The sequence below is a fragment of the Lineus longissimus genome, chromosome 5 (genome assembly GCF_910592395.1).
Source record: "Lineus longissimus chromosome 5, tnLinLong1.2, whole genome shotgun sequence".
Classification (NCBI taxonomy): Eukaryota; Metazoa; Nemertea; class Pilidiophora; order Heteronemertea; family Lineidae; genus Lineus; species Lineus longissimus.
This window is the reverse complement of record NC_088312.1, coordinates 23188060-23204456: the sequence shown is the minus strand read 5'-3', so window position 1 is coordinate 23204456 and position 16397 is coordinate 23188060. Positions and strand designations below refer to the sequence as shown.

Sequence of the window (16397 nt, the reverse complement as noted above, 5' to 3'; positions counted from 1 at the left end):
CGCTGAAAAGAATTTTTGGGGGTACATCTCCGAGTAATAGTTCAAGCGATGACACTGGCATTACTGTAAAAACAGAGAATGCATGTTACACCAAGTCTAATGCTCCATATGCTCAGTCTAATTCTAGATCATTTCCAAACAACACGAGAAGGAATCAAGGACCAGGTCGTGGCCCAGGACACCACAACGCTGGTAGTAGAAACGATAAAAAAGGTGAGGTACCCAGAGGAACAAACCCACTCGATAGATTCGGAAATCGTACTAAGTGCGCTGTGTGTAAATCGGTTTTTCATTGGGCAAAGGATTGCCCCCACAGAGAGGAAATAAAGGAATGCAAAGATGAGGAGGAATGTAATATAACTTTGTTTGTAAAAGGCACTGACCCCAGTGAAGTGTTCATGTGCGAGGCATATTCGATGGCAGTAGTCGATACTGCATGTACACAGAGTGTATGTGGACAAGAATGGTTAGATAATTACAAGAGCATCTTGGGTACAGATCAGCAGTCGCGCATTACGTGTAAGGATAGTACAAGAGTGTTCAGATTCGGTGATGGGAAACAGGTCAAATCGCTTAAATGTGTTCAGATTCCAGCACAAATTGCTGGCACCGCATGCAACATCCAGACAGAAGTAGTCAATAGCAAGTTACCATTTCTTCTGAGCAAGGATGCTCTAAAAAGGGCGCAGACAGTACTAGACATCAGCAATGATACTGCAAAGATGTTTGGTAAACCTGTGCAGCTACTGCAAACTTCTACTGGTCACTATTGCATAGAGTTAGTACCACATGATGCGGAAGCTAGTTTTGTTGAAAATCAAGTATTGGTGACACAGAATGGCTCGGACTTGTTTCAGGAACAGCTCATCATGGAGGAGGAAGCTCTCAAAACGTTTCAGTGCTGGGGCAATTGTCAAAAGGAAGTTGCCTCAAGTGTTCGTCCAAGAGTTTCTATCCCATTGGATTAGCATCTTTGGACCCCCAACTTCATTGTTCAGTGACAATGGCGGAGAATTTTCTAATTCGGAGACACGTGATTTGTGTGAAAATTTCAACATAAAGGTGATCACAACTGCCGCGTACGCGCCATTCAGTAATGGCCTCTTAGAAAAGCACAATCATGTCCTAACAAACATAATGCTAAAGGTAAAGCATGACAGAAATTGCAGTTGGGAGACAGCACTGAAATGGGCACTCAATGCAAAGAATAGCATGATAAATGTACATGGCTTCAGTGCATACCAGCTGGTGTTCGGCAGAAATCCAAATCTACCTGCAAACCTTACCAACCAGTTGCCAGCCCTGGAGGAGACTACCACCAGCAAGGTCGTAGGAGAACACCTAGGAGCCCTCTACGCAACGAGGAAGGCTTTCACAGAGACTGAGTGCTCTGAGAGGATAAGGAGAGCCCTGAAGAAGCAGACACGGTCATACACAGGTGACAAGTACCAGATGGGTGACAAAGTATACCACAGGAGGCCAGACAATACGGAGTGGAAGGGTCCTGGCACAGTCATTGGCCAAGATGGAAAAATTGTATTCATCAGACATGGTGGGAACTTAGTGAGGGTTCATATCAGTAGGCTTCAGTTAGTGAACCAACAGAGGAGCCACAGTGCTATGACAGGGGACTCTTCGGGACATCCAACAGAGAACAAGGACAATGATAGAAACAGACAGGATCGATCAAGCAAGGATGAGCAGCCACAGAAACCAGCAACAGGAGATGATGATGATCAGCCGCCGATCCAACACGGAGATGATCATCCAAACCAAGACCAGGATCAAGAGGAGGGAGCACAGGGACAAAACCCGGGGATTAGGACTGATCGGATCAAAGTTGGACAAGATATCGCTTTCAAACACGATGAAAAGGAGGAAAGGATGACAGCCAAAGTTGTTAGCCGTGCTGGGAAAGCAGGTGGAAAATACAAACACTGGTATAATATACAGTACCTAGGTGGAGATAGTGGATCTGAGGCGGTAGATTTGGAAAAGGTTCATGGGCTAGAATTGGTTGATGTTGAACATGAAGAACAAGGACGGGACCCAGATGAAGTGATGATTTCCCAAAATGTGGACTTTGAAGAAGCTAAACAAAAGGAACTTTCGAGTTGGAGCAATCATCAGGTCTGTTCAGAAGTGCAGGACCAAGGACAAAAGTGTGTATCAACGAGATGGGTTCTGACTTTAAAGGATACGGAAGCCGGAATAATCCCCAAGGCCAGACTTGTAGCTCGGGGGTTTGAGGAGCATGGTGCAAACCAAACCGATTCCCCCACTTGTGGGAACGATTCCTGGAGGATAGTGATGGCTGTGATCGCACAGAGGAGGTGGGTGGTAAACTCAATGGACATTAAGACGGCCTTCCTTCAAGGAAATAGTTTGGAGAGGGACATCTTTGTGAAACCGCCCAAGGAAGCAAATGTGTCGGGAAAAGTTTGGAGGCTGAAAAAGTGCGTCTATGGATTGGGTGATGCTTCTCTTAGCTGGTGCAACAAAGTGAAGGATGTGATGATAGAAACTGGAGGAAAAATCTCCAAAGTGGATCCAGCCGTGTTCTCATGGCGGGATAGTAAGGGAGAACTGATCGGGCTGTTGGCTGCTCACGTGGATGATTTCATATGGGGAGACACCAAACAATTTGAGATGTCAGTAATTCAACAGCTGAGGCAGAGTCTAAATGTGGGGAGAGAGGATAGGCAATCCTTTAAGTACCTTGGCTTGGAAGTCCAACACAGAGATGGGGACATTCTTGTGAACCAAGAGGGCTTTGCTTCTAGTCTGACACCGATACAGTTAGGCAGCTCTCGATCACCCCAAAAGGATTTTGCTGTCGCCGAGGAAGAGCGGAAACATTTGAGGTAAAAAATTGGGCAGTTGCTCTGGATCGCACGTCAAACAAGGCCTGATACAATATTCGATACGGCAGTGCTGGCAACTCGCGTGAAGTCTGCCACTGTGAATGATTTGCTGGAAGCAAACAAGATCATTAGGAGAGTGAGATCAGAACATGTATCTCTAAGGTTCAGGTACTTAGGAGACGAGGATGTGCAGCTCGTTGTATACACTGATGCATCACTAGGAAATGCTGAAGATAATGGTTCTCATGGAGGACAATTGGTCTTTTTGATGGGAAAGGATGGAGTATGTAACCCTGTTTGCTGGAGTTCCAAGAAAATACGCAGAGTGGTAAGGAGCACTCTAGCAGCTGAGACACTCTCGATGGCAGACGGAATAGATCTTGTGATATTTCTGGCCATGTTGTACTGCGAGTTGCAACATGGAGTTGCAAATCCACGTCTATTGGCATTGAAATGTGTTACTGACTGCAAATCTTTATTTGAGGCAATCAACTCCAACAAGTCAGTAACAGAAAAGAGACTGAGATTAGAATTGTATGCGATTAAGGAGAATGTGGACAACAAAGGATGCTCTAAAAAGGGCGCAGACAGTACTAGACATAAGCAATGATACTGCAAAGATGTTTGGTAAACCTGTGCAGCTACTGCAGACTTCTACTGGTCACTATTGCATAGAGTTAGTACCACATGATGCGGAAGCTAGTTTTGTTGAAAATCAAGTATTGGTGACACAGAATGGCTCGGACTTGTTTCAGGAACAGCTCATCATGGAGGAGGAAGCTCTCAAAACAGAGGTGATGCAGGTGATAGAACTACAGGATGCACAAAGGCAAAAGGCAAATTTGATGAAGATTCACAAGCAGTTCGGGCATGCTTCTGCAGATAGATTGCAGAAGTTACTGATCAGTGCAGGCATGAAGAATCCAGAAATTTTTCAAATGCTGACGGATGTTGTCAAAGAGTGTGAAACTTGCCAAATGTATAGGAAAGTACCTCCCAAACCAGCAGTGGGCCTCCCTTTAGCGACGGATTTCAACCAAACCGTAGCTGTTGACCTGCATGAGCTAGACAGGAACATTTGGTATTTACAAATCATTGATGAGTTCACTCGTTTCAGTGCTGGGGCAATTGTCAAAAGGAAGTTGCCTCAAGTGTTCGTCCAAGAGTTTCTATCCCATTGGATTAGCATCTTTGGACCCCCAACTTCATTGTTCAGTGACAATGGCGGAGAATTTTCTAATTCGGAGACACGTGATTTGTGTGAAAATTTCAACATAAAGGTGATCACAACTGCCGCGTACGCGCCATTCAGTAATGGCCTCTTAGAAAAGCACAATCATGTCCTAACAAACATAATGCTAAAGGTAAAGCATGACAGAAATTGCAGTTGGGAGACAGCACTGAAATGGGCACTCAATGCAAAGAATAGCATGATAAAAGTACATGGCTTCAGTGCATACCAGCTGGTGTTCGGCAGAAATCCAAATCTACCTGCAAACCTTACCAACCAGTTGCCAGCCCTGGAGGGGACTACCACCAGCAAGGTCGTAGGAGAACACCTAGGAGCCCTCTACGCAACGAGGAAGGCTTTCACAGAGACTGAGTGCTCTGAGAGGATAAGGAGAGCCCTGAAGAAGCAGACACGGTCATACACAGGTGACAAGTACCAGATGGGTGACAAAGTATACTACAGGAGGCCAGACAATACGGAGTGGAAGGGTCCTGGCACAGTCATTGGCCAAGATGGAAAAATTGTATTCATCAGACATGGTGGGAACTTAGTGAGGGTTCATATCAGTAGGCTTCAGTTAGTGAACCAACAGAGGAGTCACAGTGCTATGACAGGGGACTCTTCGGGACATCCAACAGAGAACAAGGACAATGATAGAAACAGACAGGATCGATCAAGCAAGGATGAGCAGCCACAGAAACCAGCAACAGGAGATGATGATGATCAGCCGCCGATCCAACACGGAGATGATCATCCAAACCAAGACCAGGATCAAGAGGAGGGAGCACAGGGACAAAACCCGGGGATTAGGACTGATCGGATCAAAGTTGGACAAGATATCGCTTTCAAACACGATGAAAAGGAGGAAACTGGAGAAAACTTGAGGAAAAATCTCCAAAGTGGATCCAGCCGTGTTCTCATGGCGGGATAGTAAGGGAGAACTGATCGGGCTGTTGGCTGCTCACGTGGATGATTTCATATGGGGAGGCACCAAACAATTTGAGATGTCAGTAATTCAACAGCTGAGGCAGAGTCTAAATGTGGGGAGAGAGGATAGGCAATCCTTTAAGTACCTTGGCTTGGAAGTCCAACACAGAGATGGGGACATTCTTGTGAACCAAGAGGGCTTTGCTTCTAGTCTGACACCGATACAGTTAGGCAGCTCTCGATCACCCCAAAAGGATTTTGCTGTCGCCGAGGAAGAGCGGAAACATTTGAGGTAAAAAATTGGGCAGTTGCTCTGGATCGCACGTCAAACAAGGCCTGATATAATATTCGATACGGCAGTGCTGGCAACTCGCGTGAAGTCTGCCACTGTGAATGATTTGCTGGAAGCAAACAAGATCATTAGGAGAGTGAGATCAGAACATGTATCTCTAAGGTTCAGGTACTTAGGAGACAAGGATGTGCAGCTCGTTGTATACACTGATGCATCACTAGGAAATGCTGAAGATAATGGTTCTCATGGAGGACAATTGGTCTTTTTGATGGGAAAGGATGGAGTATGTAACCCTGTTTGCTGGAGTTCCAAGAAAATACGCAGAGTGGTAAGGAGCACTCTAGCAGCTGAGACACTCTCGATGGCAGACGGAATAGATCTAGGGATATTTCTGGCCACGTTGTACTGCGAGTTGCAACATGGAGTTGCAAATCCACGTCTATTGGCATTGAAATGTGTTACTGACTGCAAATCTTTATTTGAGGCAATCAACTCCAACAAGTCAGTAACAGAAAAGAGACTGAGATTAGAATTGTCTGCGATTAAGGAGAATGTGGACAACAAAGGATGCTCTAAAAAGGGCGCAGACAGTACTAGACATAAGCAATGATACTGCAAAGATGTTTGGTAAACCTGTGCAGCTACTGCAGACTTCTACTGGTCACTATTGCATAAAGTTAGTACCACATGATGCGGAAGCTAGTTTTGTTGAAAATCAAGTATTGGTGACACAGAATGGCTCGGACTTGTTTCAGGAACAGCTCATCATGGAGGAGGAAGCTCTCAAAACAGAGGTGATGCAGGTGATAGAACTACAGGATGCACAAAGGCAAAAGGCAAATTTGATTAAGATTCACAAGCAGTTCGGGCATGCTTCTGCAGATAGATTGCAGAAGTTACTGATCAGTGCAGGCATGAAGAATCCAGAAATTTTTCAAATGCTGACGGATGTTGTCAAAGAGTGTGAAACTTGCCAAATGTATAGGAAAGTACCTCCCAAACCAGCAGTGGGCCTCCCTTTAGCGACGGATTTCAACCAAACCGTAGCTGTTGACCTGCATGAGCTAGACAGGAACATTTGGTATTTACATATCATTGATGAGTTCACTCGTTTCAGTGCTGGGGCAATTGTCAAAAGGAAGTTGCCTCAAGTGTTCGTCCAAGAGTTTCTATCCCATTGGATTAGCATCTTTGGACCCCCAACTTCATTGTTCAGTGACAATGGCGGAGAATTTTCTAATTCGGAGACACGTGATTTGTGTGAAAATTTCAACATAAAGGTGATCACAACTGCCGCGTACGCGCCATTCAGTAATGGCCTCTTAGAAAAGCACAATCATGTCCTAACAAACATAATGCTAAAGGTAAAGCATGACAGAAATTGCAGTTGGGAGACAGCACTGAAATGGGCACTCAATGCAAAGAATAGCATGATAAATGTACATGGCTTCAGTGCATACCAGCTGGTGTTCGGCAGAAATCCAAATCTACCTGCAAACCTTACCAACCAGTTGCCAGCCCTGGAGGGGACTACCACCAGCAAGGTCGTAGGAGAACACCTAGGAGCCCTCTACCCAACGAGGAAGGCTTTCACAGAGACTGAGTGCTCTGAGAGGATAAGGAGAGCCCTGAAGAAGCAGACACGGTCATACACAGGTGACAAGTACCAGATGGGTGACAAAGTATACTACAGGAGGCCAGACAATACGGAGTGGAAGGGTCCTGGCACAGTCATTGGCCAAGATGGAAAAATTGTATTCATCAGACATGGTGGGAACTTAGTGAGGGTTCATATCAGTAGGCTTCAGTTAGTGAACCAACAGAGGAGTCACAGTGCTATGACAGGGGACTCTTCGGGACATCCAACAGAGAACAAGGACAATGATAGAAACAGACAGGATCGATCAAGCAAGGATGAGCAGCCACAGAAACCAGCAACAGGAGATGATGATGATCAGCCGCCGATCCAACCCAAGATGATCATCCAAACCAAGACCAGGATCAAGAGGAGGGAGCACAGGGACAAAACCCGGGGATTAGGACTGATCGGATCAAAGTTGGACAAGATATCGCTTTCAAACACGATGAAAAGGAGGAAAGGATGACAGCCAAAGTTGTTAGCCGTGCTGGGAAAGCAGGTGGAAAATACAAACACTGGTATAATATACAGTACCTAGGTGGAGATAGTGGATCTGAGGCGGTAGATTTGGAAAAGGTTCATGGGCTAGAATTGGTTGATGTTGAACATGAAGAACAAGGACGGGACCCAGATGAAGTGATGATTTCCCAAAATGTGGACTTTGAAGAAGCTAAACAAAAGGAACTTTCGAGTTGGAGCAATCATCAGGTCTGTTCAGAAGTGCAGGACCAAGGACAAAAGTGTGTATCAACGAGATGGGTTCTGACTTTAAAGGATACGGAAGCCGGAATAATCCCCAAGGCCAGACTTGTAGCTCGGGGGTTTGAGGAGCATGGTGCAAACCAAACAGATTCCCCCACTTGTGGGAACGATTCCTGGAGGATAGTGATGGCTGTGATCGCACAGAGGAGGTGCGTGGTAAACTCAATGGACATTAAGACGGCCTTCCTTCAAGGAAATAGTTTGGAGTGGGACATCTTTGTGAAACCGCCCAAGGAAGCAAATGTGTCGGGAAAAGTTTGGAGGCTGAAAAAGTGCGTCTATGGATTGAGTGATGCTTCTCTTAGCTGGTGCAACAAAGTGAAGGATGTGATGATAGAAACTGGAGGAAAAATCTCCAAAGTGGATCCAGCCGTGTTCGCATGGCGGGATAGTAAGGGAGAACTGATCGGGCTGTTGGCTGCTCACGTGGATGATTTCATATGGGGAGGCACCAAACAATTTGAGATGTCAGTAATTCAATAGCTGAGGCAGAGTCTAAATGTGGGGAGAGAGGATAGGCAATCCTTTAAGTACCTTGGCTTGGAAGTCCAACACAGAGATGGGGACATTCTTGTGAACCAAGAGGGCTTTGCTTCTAGTCTGACACCGATACAGTTAGGCAGCTCTCGATCACCCCAAAAGGATTTTGCTGTCGCCGAGGAAGAGCAGAAACATTTGAGGTCAAAAATTGGGCATTTGCTCTGGATCGCACGTCAAACAAGGCCTGATATAATATTCGATACGGCAGTGCTGGCAACTCGCGTGAAGTCTGCCACTGTGAATGATTTGCTGGAAGCAAACAAGATCATTAGGAGAGTGAGATCAGAACATGTATCTCTAAGGTTCAGGTACTTAGGAGACGAGGATGTGCAGCTCGTTGTATACACTGATGCATCACTAGGAAATGCTGAAGATAATGGTTCTCATGGAGGACAATTGGTCTTTTTGATGGGAAAGGATGGAGTATGTAACCCTGTTTGCTGGAGTTCCAAGAAAATACGCAGAGTGGTAAGGAGCACTCTAGCAGCTGAGACACTCTCGATGGCAGACGGAATAGATCTAGGGATATTTCTGGCCACGTTGTACTGCGAGTTGCAACATGGAGTTGCAAATCCACGTCTATTGGCATTGAAATGTGTTACTGACTGCAAATCTTTATTTGAGGCAATCAACTCCAACAAGTCAGTAACAGAAAAGAGACTGAGATTAGAATTGTCTGCGATTAAGGAGAATGTGGACAACAAAGGATGCTCTAAAAAGGGCGCAGACAGTACTAGACATAAGCAATGATACTGCAAAGATGTTTGGTAAACCTGTGCAGCTACTGCAGACTTCTACTGGTCACTATTGCATAGAGTTAGTACCACATGATGCGGAAGCTAGTTTTGTTGAAAATCAAGTATTGGTGACACAGAATGGCTCGGACTTGTTTCAGGAACAGCTCATCATGGAGGAGGAAGCTCTCAAAACAGAGGTGATGCAGGTGATAGAACTACAGGATGCACAAAGGCAAAAGGCAAAATTGATTAAGATTCACAAGCAGTTTGGGCATGCTTCTGCAGATAGATTGCAGAAGTTACTGATCAGTGCAGGCATGAAGAATCCAGAAATTTTTCAAATGCTGACGGATGTTGTCAAAGATTGTGAAACTTGCCAAATGTATAGGAAAGTACCTCCCAAACCAGCAGTGGGCCTCCCTTTAGCGACGGATTTCAACCAAACCGTAGCTGTTGACCTGCATGAGCTAGACAGGAACATTTGGTATTTACATATCATTGATGAGTTCACTCGTTTCAGTGCTGGGGCAATTGTCAAAAGGAAGTTGCCTCAAGTGTTCGTCCAAGAGTTTCTATCCCATTGGATTAGCATCTTTGGACCCCCAACTTCATTGTTCAGTGACAATGGCGGAGAATTTTCTAATTCGGAGACACGTGATTTGTCAAGGAGGATACCGCGGTGACGTCACATCACGTGATCCCGACCCATATTAGTGATCGCTATGGCCAATCAGATTCAGTCTACTGGCAGCACCAGTACTGAACACATCTCCACGTCTCACTGTCTGGTGCGCTTTTGTACACAAAAACACCAATAGACATGAAATATTGCAATACCTAGTATGGATTCTTCCTGTGTAAAATCAAATTTACAGAGCAGATTAACTTCCACGAATAAAAAAGACGTTTGGCGTGGCCAAAGTGCGGAAATAATGTCTCCGCTAAAATACACTACGAAATACACTAGGCAATGCACTACGCAATATACAGTAGAGATGCAGTTGAGTTTAATGTTATTGTTTTGACTTAGAAGCCCGCCCATATCATAATATATTCATGTATTCATGAAGTATGAACTCATTTCTGTCCCATACAACTCTAAGAACAGTCAATTTCTCCTTACATCATCACCGAAACCGCGATATCCGCAGGAAGATTTCGTTCTAGTGTCCGAAAATGCATGATCTTATAGGGGCGCTAACTCGACAAATAGAGGGGATCTATGGGGATCTATGCGAGTTTTAGGTATTACAGGTCTCGAACTTGTAAAATCTGTAAACATGCCTCCAAATCCCATTATGATAATGAAGAGATTGCCCCATATCTGGGAGACTGTTTTGAAACCATCGCTAATTTTGGAAGATCGGTGCCCGGATATTTGGTTTTAAAAACCCTATTTTTCCCCATCAAAACAGCACTTTTCATTATTCAAATGATAGCTTATTGTCTGAAGACTTATTTCATAGCAGAAAAGTACTAATAACTCTGATTTGATGCGAAAAATCTAACTTTTTTGATGACTTGATTTTCCCTTGGCCGTGGATCGAGTTTGTTTACAATATGCAGCGCCATCTTGGGAAAAGCCGTGACGTCACCGCGGTATCCTCCTTGGTGATTTGTGTGAAAATTTCAACATAAAGGTGATCACAACTGCCGCGTACGCGCCATTCAGTAATGGCCTCTTAGAAAAGCACAATCATGTCCTAACAAACATAATGCTAAAGGTAAAGCATGACAGAAATTGCAGTTGGGAGACAGCACTGAAATGGGCACTCAATGCAAAGAATAGCATGCAACACCAGAAAAACCCGACCAACGCCGTCCGATAGAGGCCGCCAGTGTAATCAGTCACGTGCCGCCATTGACGAATCAGCTCGCAGCAATCAATCACAATGGCAGCCTCAACGAGATGCGGTATCCGTTTGAATTACGCTTTGTTATCTGATATAAAATTGCCGAATTACAAGAGAGAAAAACGAGTAGTCCATAATAACACCAGTCAAGAGTTTTATGATATCTCAAACCTGGATGCCAACAAGACCAACCTCCACCCCACCCCACCCCCACCCCACCCCCACCCCCAAAGTAGGAGAGGCCAAGACCACAGTACACCCCCCACAAAATGCCCAACTTTTTTACATTAGACAATTAGATATAGGAAAGCTACCATCAGTAATAAACTTTGGGTGCAGGGAAACTGGACTCAGGCAGTCATGATTAGCATGATCATCAAGTGAAAAATGAATTTTCAAACTTCATTTAAAATCTAGAGTGAAAAATTTAAATCTCAGTAGTATCAGAATGATGGTGTTTCACATTAGCATGAAACAAGCACGATTTAAAACTAGGTATATTGCATAGATCAACCCCCCAAGCTCCCTAGTGACCCCCTCGCAATGACCAATTCAATTTTTTGCTGTCACATCATTAAAACCTCCAATTTCGGCATGCAAGTGGACAAAGAAAAAAATGTTCCAAAACACCAGAAGCAGTGTTATTATGACTCTAGATGGTATTGCCCTCTCGCGGATCTATCGGCAACTAAAATATTATCTCTAGAAATGCCAGTTTTTGAGCCGTAAAAGCGCCTCAAAGGCTTATTTTCCTGATTTTCCCTGTTTGAACTTCATCAATGCATGCAAAGCGGCGGTACAAAGGTGGACAAAGGATTTTTTTGACTAAATTCACTGAAATTTTGCACAGTATTAGCTAGACATTAGAGGAAACCAATGGGCTATCGGCAAAGTGCGTAATGCTCCCCACCGCCTGATTAACTCTGCTTTTGGAGATTGCCCTAAGCTAAGCGCACTACTGCGTTGATCGGCCGAGATGGTAATTAGTGCGCATGCGCAAGTTCGAGGTCGGGGATTTCTGGTATTGGATAAATGTACATGGCTTCAGTGCATACCAGCTGGTGTTCGGCAGAAATCCAAATCTACCTGCAAACCTTACCAACCAGTTGCCAGCCCTGGAGGAGACTACCACCAGCAAGGTCGTAGGAGAACACCTAGGAGCCCTCTACCCAACGAGGAAGGCTTTCACAGAGACTGAGTGCTCTGAGAGGATAAGGAGAGCCCTGAAGAAGCAGACACGGTCATACACAGGTGACAAGTACCAGATGGGTGACAAAGTATACTACAGGAGGCCAGACAATACGGAGTGGAAGGGTCCTGGCACAGTCATTGGCCAAGATGGAAAAATTGTATTCATCAGACATGGTGGGAACTTAGTGAGGGTTCATATCAGTAGGCTTCAGTTAGTGAACCAACAGAGGAGTCACAGTGCTATGACAGGGGACTCTTCGGGACATCCAACAGAGAACAAGGACAATGATAGAAACAGACAGGATCGATCAAGCAAGGATGAGCAGCCACAGAAACCAGCAACAGGAGATGATGATGATCAGCCGCCGATCCAACACGGAGATGATCATCCAAACCAAGACCAGGATCAAGAGGAGGGAGCACAGGGACAAAACCCGGGGATTAGGACTGATCGGATCAAAGTTGGACAAGATATCGCTTTCAAACACGATGAAAAGGAGGAAAGGATGACAGCCAAAGTTGTTAGCCGTGCTGGGAAAGCAGGTGGAAAATACAAACACTGGTATAATATACAGTACCTAGGTGGAGATAGTGGATCTGAGGCGGTAGATTTGGAAAAGGTTCATGGGCTAGAATTGGTTGATGTTGAACATGAAGAACAAGGACGGGACCCAGATGAAGTGATGATTTCCCAAAATGTGGACTTTGAAGAAGCTAAACAAAAGGAACTTTCGAGTTGGAGCAATCATCAGGTCTATTCAGAAGTGCAGGACCAAGGACAAAAGTGTGTATCAACGAGATGGGTTCTGACTTTAAAGGATACGGAAGCCGGAATAATCCCAAAGGCCAGACTTGTAGCTCGGGGGTTTGAGGAGCATGGTGCAAACCAAACAGATTCCCCCACTTGTGGGAACGATTCCTGGAGGATAGTGATGGCTGTGATCGCACAGAGGAGGTGCGTGGTAAACTCAATGGACATTAAGACGGCCTTCCTTCAAGGAAATAGTTTGGAGAGGGACATCTTTGTGAAACCGCCCAAGGAAGCAAATGTGTCGGGAAAAGTTTGGAGGCTGAAAAAGTGCGTCTATGGATTGAGTGATGCTTCTCTTAGCTGGTGCAACAAAGTGAAGGATGTGATGATAGAAACTGGAGGAAAAATCTCCAAAGTGGATCCAGCCGTGTTCTCATGGCGGGATAGTAAGGGAGAACTGATCGGGCTGTTGGCTGCTCACGTGGATGATTTCATATGGGGAGGCACCAAACAATTTGAGATGTCAGTAATTCAACAGCTGAGGCAGAGTCTAAATGTGGGGAGAGAGGATAGGCAATCCTTTAAGTACCTTGGCTTGGAAGTCCAACACAGAGATGGGGACATTCTTGTGAACCAAGAGGGCTTTGCTTCTAGTCTGACACCGATACAGTTAGGCAGCTCTCGATCACCCCAAAAGGATATTGCTGTCGCCGAGGAAGAGCGGAAACATTTGAGGTCAAAAATTGGGCAGTTGCTCTGGATCGCACGTCAAACAAGGCCTGATATAATATTCGATACGGCAGTGCTGGCAACTCGCGTGAAGTCTGCCACTGTGAATGATTTGCTGGAAGCAAACAAGATCATTAGGAGAGTGAGATCAGAACATGTATCTCTAAGGTTCAGGTACTTAGGAGACGAGGATGTGCAGCTCGTTGTATACACTGATGCATCACTAGGAAATGCTGAAGATAATGGTTCTCATGGAGGACAATTGGTCTTTTTGATGGGAAAGGATGGAGTATGTAACCCTGTTTGCTGGAGTTCCAAGAAAATACGCAGAGTGGTAAGGAGCACTCTAGCAGCTGAGACACTCTCGATGGCAGACGGAATAGATCTAGGGATATTTCTGGCCACGTTGTACTGCGAGTTGCAACATGGAGTTGCAAATCCACGTCTATTGGCATTGAAATGTGTTACTGACTGCAAATCTTTATTTGAGGCAATCAACTCCAACAAGTCAGTAACAGAAAAGAGACTGAGATTAGAATTGTCTGCGATTAAGGAGAATGTGGACAACAAAGGATGCTCTAAAAAGGGCGCAGACAGTACTAGACATAAGCAATGATACTGCAAAGATGTTTGGTAAACCTGTGCAGCTACTGCAGACTTCTACTGGTCACTATTGCATAAAGTTAGTACCACATGATGCGGAAGCTAGTTTTGTTGAAAATCAAGTATTGGTGACACAGAATGGCTCGGACTTGTTTCAGGAACAGCTCATCATGGAGGAGGAAGCTCTCAAAACAGAGGTGATGCAGGTGATAGAACTACAGGATGCACAAAGGCAAAAGGCAAAATTGATTAAGATTCACAAGCAGTTCGGGCATGCTTCTGCAGATAGATTGCAGAAGTTACTGATCAGTGCAGGCATGAAGAATCCAGAAATTTTTCAAATGCTGACGGATGTTGTCAAAGAGTGTGAAACTTGCCAAATGTATAGGAAAGTACCTCCCAAACCAGCAGTGGGCCTCCCTTTAGCGACGGATTTCAACCAAACCGTAGCTGTTGACCTGCATGAGCTAGACAGGAACATTTGGTATTTACATATCATTGATGAGTTCACTCGTTTCAGTGCTGGGGCAATTGTCAAAAGGAAGTTGCCTCAAGTGTTCGTCCAAGAGTTTCTATCCCATTGGATTAGCATCTTTGGACCCCCAACTTCATTGTTCAGTGACAATGGCGGAGAATTTTCTAATTCGGAGACACATGATTTGTGTGAAAATTTCAACATAAAGGTGATCACAACTGCCGCGTACGCGCCATTCAGTAATGGCCTCTTAGAAAAGCACAATCATGTCCTAACAAACATAATGCTAAAGGTAAAGCATGACAGAAATTGCAGTTGGGAGACAGCACTGAAATGGGCACTCAATGCAAAGAATAGCATGATAAAAGTACATGGCTTCAGTGCATACCAGCTGGTGTTCGGCAGAAATCCAAATCTACCTGCAAACCTTACCAACCAGTTGCCAGCCCTGGAGGGGACTACCACCAGCAAGGTCGTAGGAGAACACCTAGGAGCCCTCTACGCAACGAGGAAGGCTTTCACAGAGACTGAGTGCTCTGAGAGGATAAGGAGAGCCCTGAAGAAGCAGACACGGTCATACACAGGTGACAAGTACCAGATGGGTGACAAAGTATACTACAGGAGGCCAGACAATACGGAGTGGAAGGGTCCTGGCACAGTCATTGGCCAAGATGGAAAAATTGTATTCATCAGACATGGTGGGAACTTAGTGAGGGTTCATATCAGTAGGCTTCAGTTAGTGAACCAACAGAGGAGTCACAGTGCTATGACAGGGGACTCTTCGGGACATCCAACAGAGAACAAGGACAATGATAGAAACAGACAGGATCGATCAAGCAAGGATGAGCAGCCACAGAAACCAGCAACAGGAGATGATGATGATCAGCCGCCGATCCAACACGGAGATGATCATCCAAACCAAGACCAGGATCAAGAGGAGGGAGCACAGGGACAAAACCCGGGGATTAGGACTGATCGGATCAAAGTTAGACAAGATATCGCTTTCAAACACGATGAAAAGGAGGAAAGGATGACAGCCAAAGTTGTTAGCCGTGCTGGGAAAGCAGGTGGAAAATACAAACACTGGTATAATATACAGTACCTAGGTGGAGATAGTGGATCTGAGGCGGTAGATTTGGAAAAGGTTCATGGGCTAGAATTGGTTGATGTTGAACATGAAGAACAAGGACGGGACCCAGATGAAGTGATGATTTCCCAAAATGTGGACTTTGAAGAAGCTAAACAAAAGGAACTTTCGAGTTGGAGCAATCATCAGGTCTATTCAGAAGTGCAGGACCAAGGACAAAAGTGTGTATCAACGAGATGGGTTCTGACTTTAAAGGATACGGAAGCCGGAATAATCCCCAAGGCCAGACTTGTAGCTCGGGGGTTTGAGGAGCATGGTGCAAACCAAACAGATTCCCCCACTTGTGGGAACGATTCCTGGAGGATAGTGATGGCTGTGATCGCACAGAGGAGGTGGGTGGTAAACTCAATGGACATTAAGACGGCCTTCCTTCAAGGAAAAAGTTTGGAGAGGGACATCTTTGTGAAACCGCCCAAGGAAGCAAATGTGTCGGGGAAAAGTTTGGAGGCTGAAAAAGTGCGTCTATGGATTGAGTGATGCTTCTCTTAGCTGGTGCAACAAAGTGAAGGATGTGATGATAGAAACTGGAGGAAAAACCTCCAAAGTGGATCCAGCCGTGTTCTCATGGCGGGATAGTAAGGGAGAACTGATCGGGCTGTTGGCTGCTCACGTGGATGATTTCATATGGGGAGGCACCAAACAATTTGAGATGTCAG

General features: G+C 45.2%; 2 protein-coding genes across 2 annotated transcripts; both read left to right on the top strand.

Moving 5' to 3' along the window:
- Positions 1-5865: 5865 nt before the first annotated feature.
- LOC135488629 (uncharacterized) lies at positions 5866-7419 on the top strand. Its single transcript, XM_064773273.1, has one exon. The coding sequence runs from the start codon at positions 5866-5868 to the stop codon at positions 7417-7419; it is 1554 nt and encodes a 517-aa protein (XP_064629343.1).
- Positions 7420-14142: 6723 nt separating this feature from the next.
- On the top strand, positions 14143-16218 carry LOC135488628 (uncharacterized). Its single transcript, XM_064773272.1, has one exon. The coding sequence runs from the start codon at positions 14143-14145 to the stop codon at positions 16216-16218; it is 2076 nt and encodes a 691-aa protein (XP_064629342.1).
- The last annotated feature ends 179 nt before the right edge of the window (positions 16219-16397 follow it).

Excerpts from the sequence above, each read along its gene's own strand:
- LOC135488629 (XM_064773273.1), top strand. The coding sequence starts at position 5,866 with ATGTGGACAACAAAGGATGCTCTAAAAAGGGCGCAGACAGTACTAGAC.
- LOC135488628 (XM_064773272.1), top strand. The coding sequence starts at position 14,143 with ATGTTTGGTAAACCTGTGCAGCTACTGCAGACTTCTACTGGTCACTAT.